The sequence below is a fragment of the Sinocyclocheilus rhinocerous genome, unplaced genomic scaffold (genome assembly GCF_001515625.1).
Source record: "Sinocyclocheilus rhinocerous isolate Xijiao unplaced genomic scaffold, SAMN03320098_v1.1 scaffold705, whole genome shotgun sequence".
In the NCBI taxonomy this organism is placed as follows: domain Eukaryota; kingdom Metazoa; phylum Chordata; class Actinopteri; order Cypriniformes; family Cyprinidae; genus Sinocyclocheilus; species Sinocyclocheilus rhinocerous.
In genome coordinates, this window is record NW_015630576.1 from 1,421,876 (window position 1) to 1,430,491 (window position 8,616).

Sequence of the window (8,616 nt, forward strand, 5' to 3'; positions counted from 1 at the left end):
CCGTAAGACCTTCGTTCATCTTCGGAACACAAATTAAGATATTTTTGATGGAATCTGAGAGCTTGTTTCTGGACTTGGGAACATTTCAGTTGTGTTGCTGTCTATGGGAGGGTCAGAGAGCTCTCAGATTCCATCATAAATATCTTAATTTGTGTTCCGAAGATGAATGAAGGTCTTACGGGTTTGAAACGACATGAGGGTGAGTAATTAATGACAGAATTTTCATTTTTGGGTGAACTAACCCTTTAAGCTAGCTATGAACATAGCGTAGACCATCTGTTACACACTTTGACATACTTCCACCCTCCCCCAAGTTCTGGGGCCAATGGCCTCTTTCCATCTGGCTTGTCAATTACATTCTACCACTATCCAGCTCGACCACCTGACAGACATGCGAGCCCCTTCATCTCCACCCATGTGCCCCCCTCTACAGGAAACAGAATATCAGACCCCACAGCTGAGCCACGTGGAGCTATGAATTAGACAACAAGTGTGAGACATGACCACAGCATGCTCAGCTCTAATCAGCGAGCAGCAGAAATGAGGCAGAGAGATATGCATGAATGTAAACATAATCAGACTAATAAGTCTATATGTTTAAAAGACAAATTAAAAATGCACATCTACTTTATCAGAACATGGTTTACAAGTAAACAAATCATATTAATTATATATCAAATATTTTAAGTACATTTAAGATGTACATAATTTTATAAATATAAGATCTATAATTTACATTTTCAATAGTGAACACACGTACACTACTGGTCAAAAGGAACAATTACAGAATAATTACAATTTTTTTAATTATTTTTGAAGAAAGTCTCTTATGCTCACCTCACTTATGCTACATTTATTTGATCAAAAATACAGTAAAACAGTAATATTGTGAAATATTAAAATTTTAAATAACTGTCTTAAATGTTTAAAAAGAAAAATAATGTTAAGTATATATGTATATAAACATATATGCAACACTCATGGGTTCTTAAACACACATGCACTGAATGAGCAACAGTGAAGCCAAGCTCTGTGTTAAGTTATTCTTATCCTTGATCTCCCCTCACGTCAGCCGTCATGAAAGAGAGATCACTGAGTGAGAGACTTCAGTCAATCCCATTAACCGCCTTAAGTCTCAAAGCAAAGCCTGTGTCATTTTCACAGAGCATGGAGCCATCCTCAGTGGACACAAGCCACCGTCACCCTGGCAGCTCCCCTCCACCAGACGACCATTTAGCAAGGTAATTAGGCACTGCATTCTGGGTAAAATAAATCTTCTACTCTTTCAACAGAATTAGCTCAATGAACACGCCACAGGCAGTAAATGGCACATTCAAAGGTTTAACGAACAGGTAGAAAAATGAACTGTGGAATAAAGGGTCACTGAGAAATGGCTTTCTCAGATAAAACTGTGAGGGGTAAACAAGCTCTCTGTGAATGACCGGGGGCCGGCAGTCTGGGAAAGTCACAAAAACACTTTCCTGGCCGTTCAAAGGATTAACAAGTATCCCTTTCTAACAAGACAGACAACATGTCCTGCGAGTACAAAGAAAGAGTCCAAGTGCTGTAGACAGCACTGTCAGCAGAACAATCAATGCCTCCACTAAAGCTACACTTACGTTACAGGCCTTAAAGAGACAGTTCACGCAAAAATTAATATTCTGTCATCATTTACTCACCCTCCAGTTGTTCGGTTACCAACATTCTTCAAAATATCTTCATTTGTGTTCAACAGAAGAAAGAAACTAATACAGGTTTGGAACAAGTGGATGCTGAGTAAATAATTAGAGAATTTTCATTTTTGTGTGAACTTTCCCTTGAAGATTTTTTTTTAAAACTCAAATCCAATATTTTGATATATTTTTCTGAATGCATCAAGGAAAAAGAATAAAACAGCCAAAGGAGCATTCATCAGTAATTGTGTTGACAGCGGTTTTGTACAAGAAAAGTTCCACTGGCAATGAATGACGATGATTGTAATGTGCACCTGCACAGTGATGAGTGAAGTTAAAGAAATACATGAACTGAAGTCTATGCTGAGCTCTTTGTAGTGGTTTTCAACTGGTTTTGCTTCAGAGCCCAAATTTGACATAAAGTGATGACCCAACAATGTTTATCGAAACAAACTAGTTTAGCATACAAAATAAACAAAAATGTTTTGAAAATCTTAACTTTAAGGGGTACACCTAGATCATTTTAATAGCTATTTGTGTGTCTATACATGTTCTATCTTGTCTTTTCAAAAAAAAAAAAAAAGATAATAGGCACGTTTTTTAACATGAATGTAATATTAAGTAAAAATACTATAATCATAATCACCTAGGTTGTGTTTTCTTTCAGAAGCGTAGCTTCATTCATTCTTTTCGAGGATGAGAGTATGTCACCCAACCTGTTCATGCTGGCATCTGGCTGATTTGGTTAACTTTTACCAAGTGATAGCTGAAGAGTTTGGACATTCAACCTTTGACATCAACAACAAATGATATGGAACGCAATTTATCCTCCCTTAAAAAAGCTGATTTACAGTAATTGTCTATCCTAAATACAATTCATTACATTTTATTATTTGCATTTAGCATTGTTTCCTTTCTTGTTATCCATGATCCTATCAGAACAGACCAAATGAGAAACACTCTATCAGATCTAGGGTGATTTATTGAATTAATTAGCCAAAATCAGATTTGAAAATTATTGCTTAGAATCACATCTGTGCTGCAGATTTGGGCCAATTCCATCTGTACTGTAGTGTGAACATATCATGTTTTAGCATGCAAGTTTTTGCTTGAAAAATGTCTAGTAACCACAGCATGTGACATATTGCATACTGCACCATAAGGAAGCCTGGCAGAAGGTCCAGTGCCCAATACTCAGGTTACCTGGGACTGTGCACATAATAGCCAACATAGCTATCAGCACTGGAGAAGAAAGTTCCTAATGCACTGTGAAGAATTCTAGGTTTTGCATTCAATGTACAAAAAATATCAGAACACATCTATACATATACTGTACCTAAAATTAAAGATTGATCAGACCATCTACACTCAATTCAATCAAGATCAATTTGTAAAGTTAAAAAATAAATCATGTTTGACAACCCAGTCAAAATGATTAAACTAGAGGAAAGTTCAAACTTACTTAAAAACATAACTGTATGAGGTGAAAATAAAAAATAGGTTAACCCATCTATATTTAACACTAAAACATTCAACATGACCTTGACCTAGGCATTCCTGTCTGGAGCCTTGCACATTAATCATCCTATTGACACTCCACATGATGACATCTTGCCTCTTAGGATGAGATAATGATTTTCAGTATAGCCTACTATCAAAACAAAAATGTGAGTTTTTAGAAAACCACTGCCTTGATTAGACTGTAATGTCACATGCTGATGAAAACGGCCTTTCAAAGTAACACATGACATCAGTGTTACTCTCATTTGCATTAAAGAACAGATGCAGATGCATCTGATTACTAACAGTGCAAAGATAACAGATATATTATTCGTCCATTCATCATAGGACGAGTTTAGATATCAGCTGGTCGCAGTCATTGTATAGCACAAAGCCAATCTAAATGCTATCATAAATTAGATTAATTACACGCTTTCTCATCACCACCTCCTCATCTTCATAAGATATACAGAACCCTTCCTAAAACACTTGCTGACCTGATGACCCGATAAATGCCCCAATGCACATCTATGAACTGATACATACAGTTACTGCTAATAAAATAATTACTGTTTGAACCATTTCACAGTTACCTGACGTCGCTAGAGGCGCCATAAGGCAATTTGGGTTACTCGAACCTTAACCAACTGCATCCAGACATTTACTGACCGAAAAGTTGACCCCCATTAAAGTAACTGAACTGTACAACTTCTTACCTGTAGTTCACACCAAGCAACCTCCACGGTGGTCTCCGTATCCAAGCCTTTGTAGACTGTCTTAAAGGACCCCCTTCCGATCTCAATGTTGAATTTCAGAAACCTTCCATCAGGTGAAGTCGCCACAGCTTTAGTCTCAATCTCATCCTTTTCCTCCTGCTCGCGTTTGCGCTCAAACGGGGCTCTTGACAAAACAGCTTTCTTCTGGGTGCTTTCTTCATCCGAGTCCGAGCTGGCATCAGCCTCCTGTGCGCTGGGCTCCTCGGTGGCCCAGGTATCAGCTGGCCGCGGGTCCGAGTCTTGCGTCTCAGGTGGAGAGCTGGAGACAGATGACATTGGAGGAGAAGAGTCCGTCTTTTTTTCCTCGTTGGCAGCTTCCGATACAATGTTGTCGGCTGACCACGAAAGAGTTTTTGTCAGAGGTGCGATGCTCTCCTGGGGCTCAACGTCCATGGTGTGGAGTTTGTTAAACCTGTAGGCATGTTTCCTGGAGTTCGCCGAGTGTCTCCTCCGTCTCGGCGGTAGGCGCGCTGGGAAGAACGAGTCCGCGTCAAAACCCGCAGGCAACTTCGGGAAGCCAAGACCTGCCATGTCAACCTCAGCCTGTGACATTGTAGTAGATATCTGTGTAGTTAACATTAGAACTGCAGCGCATAATGTAGAGCATTACATGTCTTTGCGTTCAAGAATTTCTCCATAACAACTATGCATTTACATTTAGCCCCTCCAAACGAACTTCTCCAAGAGCGCAATGCAGATTAGCCTATATACCTATACATATATATAAATCAACGCGACTGTAAAATAAATGCGAACGCAAGTTAACGTTCTGTAGAAATATTACGCAGCAATCAACTGTAGGTTAATAATTCGAATATCACGGCGTGACGTTCGAGCGCGTCCACGGAGCGCACGCTGTGCCTTCGCTTTCCAAGCGCAAGTGTCTAGTACGCTACGCTACTCTGCTGCTCTGGTTGCTCCTCCCCGTGGAAAAACACATTAGTAATTAGTCTGTGAGGGACCACAAACAGTCAAGCTACAATGCCATAAATGCAGTCCCTCACGTCTCAGAAATATTACAGCTGTCTATTATGGCAAGCTGTTGAAACATTTATTATTTAAAACTTTATTATGTTATAATTCACAATTGTTTTTAATAACTAGTAATTTAAAAAATGACAAGTATCTTTCACTTTCACAAGGTTCACTGGATATTAGTGCGTGTTGCCAAAGTGACTATATCTCTTCAATTGGTATTTATTTACAATAATAATAATACTTTTTTGATACAAGCATCTGTAACTGGGTAATAAATTGCAAACTTTTATCATTAAATTCCATGAGGATCATAAATAAATAAATAAATAAATACATTTAAAACAAAATCGACCCCAGACCATTTCAGTTCACCCTCGAAAGTTGATATGAGCACAAATAGAATTTTTGCAATTTATTACTAGTAAGAATGAAAAAGTTACCTGTCGCTATTGGTAAAGTGACTACTAACAAATTAATAAGTATGCTACTATTGCTGAAAATATCAGAATTACTATTAGCTAAAATAAAAGCAGAAATAAAAATTCTATAAAAGACTTTAGTTTTAAGGAATAAATGTTGAAACTTCTTGCCACATGCTATTGCCAAAGTTACTTTGGGTTTGTCTGTTGCAAGATCATTACAGAGTCAATAAGTTAAACACAGTGCAGGGAACCCCAGATCTTTGAAATCATGAAGCAGTGAATTCAAGAAACGGCTGCTTAATTCAAATCCAAAGTATCAAAACCTCCCCATGTAAAAGTGAATAAACTGAACAGATGGAATTATTTCTCTGCGGTTCCCATGAGATTGATTAGTCAGAATCCTTAATGACATTCATGTTATTAGTCAAGCTTAAAACTGTCATTGTGCACTGAGAATGATTCAATCCTGCTGTATTCCATTAGCCTGAAGCACATTCAAGGATATAACTATATATTTAGGATGGAGGGGACTAAAATAATTTAAGAATCAGTATGCGATTGAATATTGGGTAGGACGTGTCCCCCTCAATGTGGTCATGACCCCACGATCATGTTACAGTAAGTAGCAAGTACATAACAGAAACTAATAATAACTGATCAGCTGATGAGCAGTATCAGAGTTGCATAAACATAGACATCAGGTGTAATTAAATCCTCTTCACAGCATGTTGATATAAGCTCAGACGTGTGCCACACGTCCATACACATCAGTATCACACTAGCCAAGACATAAACATCTTGTATTATGACAATGCAACATAACATACAACATAACATGACAAATGTTTGTAATGGCTTCATGTGACTATTAATATTATCCCGTTCACATACAGCATGCATATTTCGCATAGCAATCCAAATAAACTGCTTGGTTTCTTCTTTGCTTTGTCTAATGATAATCACTGAAACTTTTCCGCACCAAGTCATTTATCTCTATAGGTTCATGGTGGCTATTTTGAGCAGCCTCCGTTTCTCTCGCTGTCAGTGTCTTTGTTATGATGGCTTAGTTCCCTAGCAATGAGCTGATGCCCAATTAAAGGACATGGACTGATTGTGATCGCAGAGAAGCGTGAGGGTCAGCGAGGGTCTAGCCACTCAAGCATAGGTCATCTGTTTCCGACTGTTTGTGTTTCTATTGGCTTAAACACTAAGGATTAACTTTAAATCGTCATGTACCAGTGGGCCACCGGGGAGGTTTCATCCACAGCAGCAGGTGACTTGACTACAGTGTTTATGTTCATTTTAGACAACAGTGATCATATGAGTGCTGAACACTCTGGGGCAACAGAACAGGGATAAATTCTGTCTATCAACCTATATCCAAACACTGGACCCCATAGACTTTGACAGTATGTTTTTTAAAAAACAAAATTTTATTTTGCATTCCACAGGGAAGCAAACTAAATCATACAGGTTTGAAAATGAAGTAAACAACATAAGGGTGAATAAATGATATAATTTTCCCTTTTGAGTGAATTATCCCTAGCCTGCAAACTGAACGATGCACTTAAAATGTGATCTAAAGAAATACCAGAACAAGCACACAAAAGGCTGTAGAGTTATTATCACTGAAGGAATATTTCACCCAAAAAATAAAATTTGCTGACAATGCACTCAATTTCAGGCCATCCAAGATGTAGATGAGTTTGTTTCTTCATCTAAATAGATTTGGGAAAAATTTAGCATTACATCACTTGCTCACCAATGGATCCTCTGCAGTGAATGGGTGCCGTCAGAATCAAAACCGCTGATAAAAACATCACAATCATCCACAAGTAATCCACACGACTCCAGTCCATCAATTAACATCTTGTGAAGTAAAAAGCTGTTTGTATGAAACAAATTGATAATTAAGGCATTTTAACTTTAAACCATCACTTCTGGACAAAATACTAATCCATAATAATGATTCATCCAGTGAAAAAGTCCATCCCCTCTTGGCCACAGACATATTTGTTTAGAATTGTTTTGGACTACTTGCGCTTATAAACAGTACCTGATCTGTGCATATTTCTTTCATGATTCAGACAAGATTACTTTTTCACTAGAAAAACTAATTTTATGGATAGAGGTCTCATATTTTAACCAGAAGCAATGGCCAGAAGTTAAAAGTGTCTTTATGATAGATTTATTACAAACATGCAGCTTTTAATGTCACAAGATGTCAACTGATGGACTGGAGTCGTGTGGATAACTTGTGGATTCTTGTGATCATTCTGACGGCACCCATTCACTGCAAAGGATCCATTGGCAAGCAAATAATGTAATGCTAAAATTTCCCAAATCTACTCTCATGAAGAAACGGTACATTTTCTGCCAATGCTATTTGGGTGATCTATTTCTTTGACTAAAACTAAAATTAAACTAAAACTAAAACCATAAAAAAAAAGTTACTTAAATGTTAACTGTAATAAAATATAAAACATTTTACCTTATTTTATTTCAGCTAGTTTAATACTTAAATGACTAAAACTGAAATCAGAAAAAAAAAAAAAAACATACATACAACAAAAACAAATAACAATAAAATTACTGTAACTACATTTTAAAATTAAAATGGAAAACATAAAAATAGAAAGTAAATAGTCAAAATATTAACAAAACCTATTCTATATCATTGATAATAAAAGAACACAGCTGACAGCTTTGCTGGAAACTTTCTTAAGCTGAATGACCGAATGTCATGCAACCATTCTAAAAAAAAATCATGTGTCTAAAAATGATAAAGAAGATATGACTATGGGCCAGAATGGAACTACAGATGAGCTTGTATGGAGCAGATATCTCAGACCCCTTGAGCGTGATACAGCATGGCTGTGCCTGTGGCTCTGAACAGCCTCACGTGACACAAACTGAAAAGAAAGACTTGTGTGTGCGTGTACGCTTATCAGTATGAACATATTGCTGCTCCGTGAACAGCTGGGCCTCCTGCCTCCACTTCGTTCGAATCACCCCTCCCCTTGTCAAACTTTTGCCGAATCATATTTCATATTAAGAACAGCTTGTTGGATTATATATATAACATATATATAAATAATCATGCAACAGAAGCGGGTCATGTGAGAGAGGTGATGTTATTCTCACGAAATGATGATGGCCCCCCCAGATGGTCTGTGTGAAGGGCATATGTCCAGAATCAGGTAGATTCTTGAATAAAATAACAAGCTTCCAGTAAACAAATAAACACTGGGGATAGTTTAGCTAGTT

At 37.4% G+C, this 8,616-nt stretch overlaps 1 protein-coding gene across 1 annotated transcript in view; it reads right to left on the bottom strand.

Annotated features, from left to right (window-relative positions):
• Window positions 1-4,805, bottom strand: part of LOC107740640 (serine/threonine-protein kinase WNK4-like) — a 63,797-nt gene extending 58,992 nt beyond the window's left edge. The window contains exon 1 of the mRNA XM_016553128.1: window positions 3,890-4,805. Coding sequence (XP_016408614.1) covers window positions 3,890-4,528 — 639 coding nt within the window. The 5' untranslated portion in view covers window positions 4,529-4,805. The remainder of the gene's footprint in view (window positions 1-3,889) is intronic.
• Between the last annotated feature and the right edge of the window lie 3,811 nt (window positions 4,806-8,616).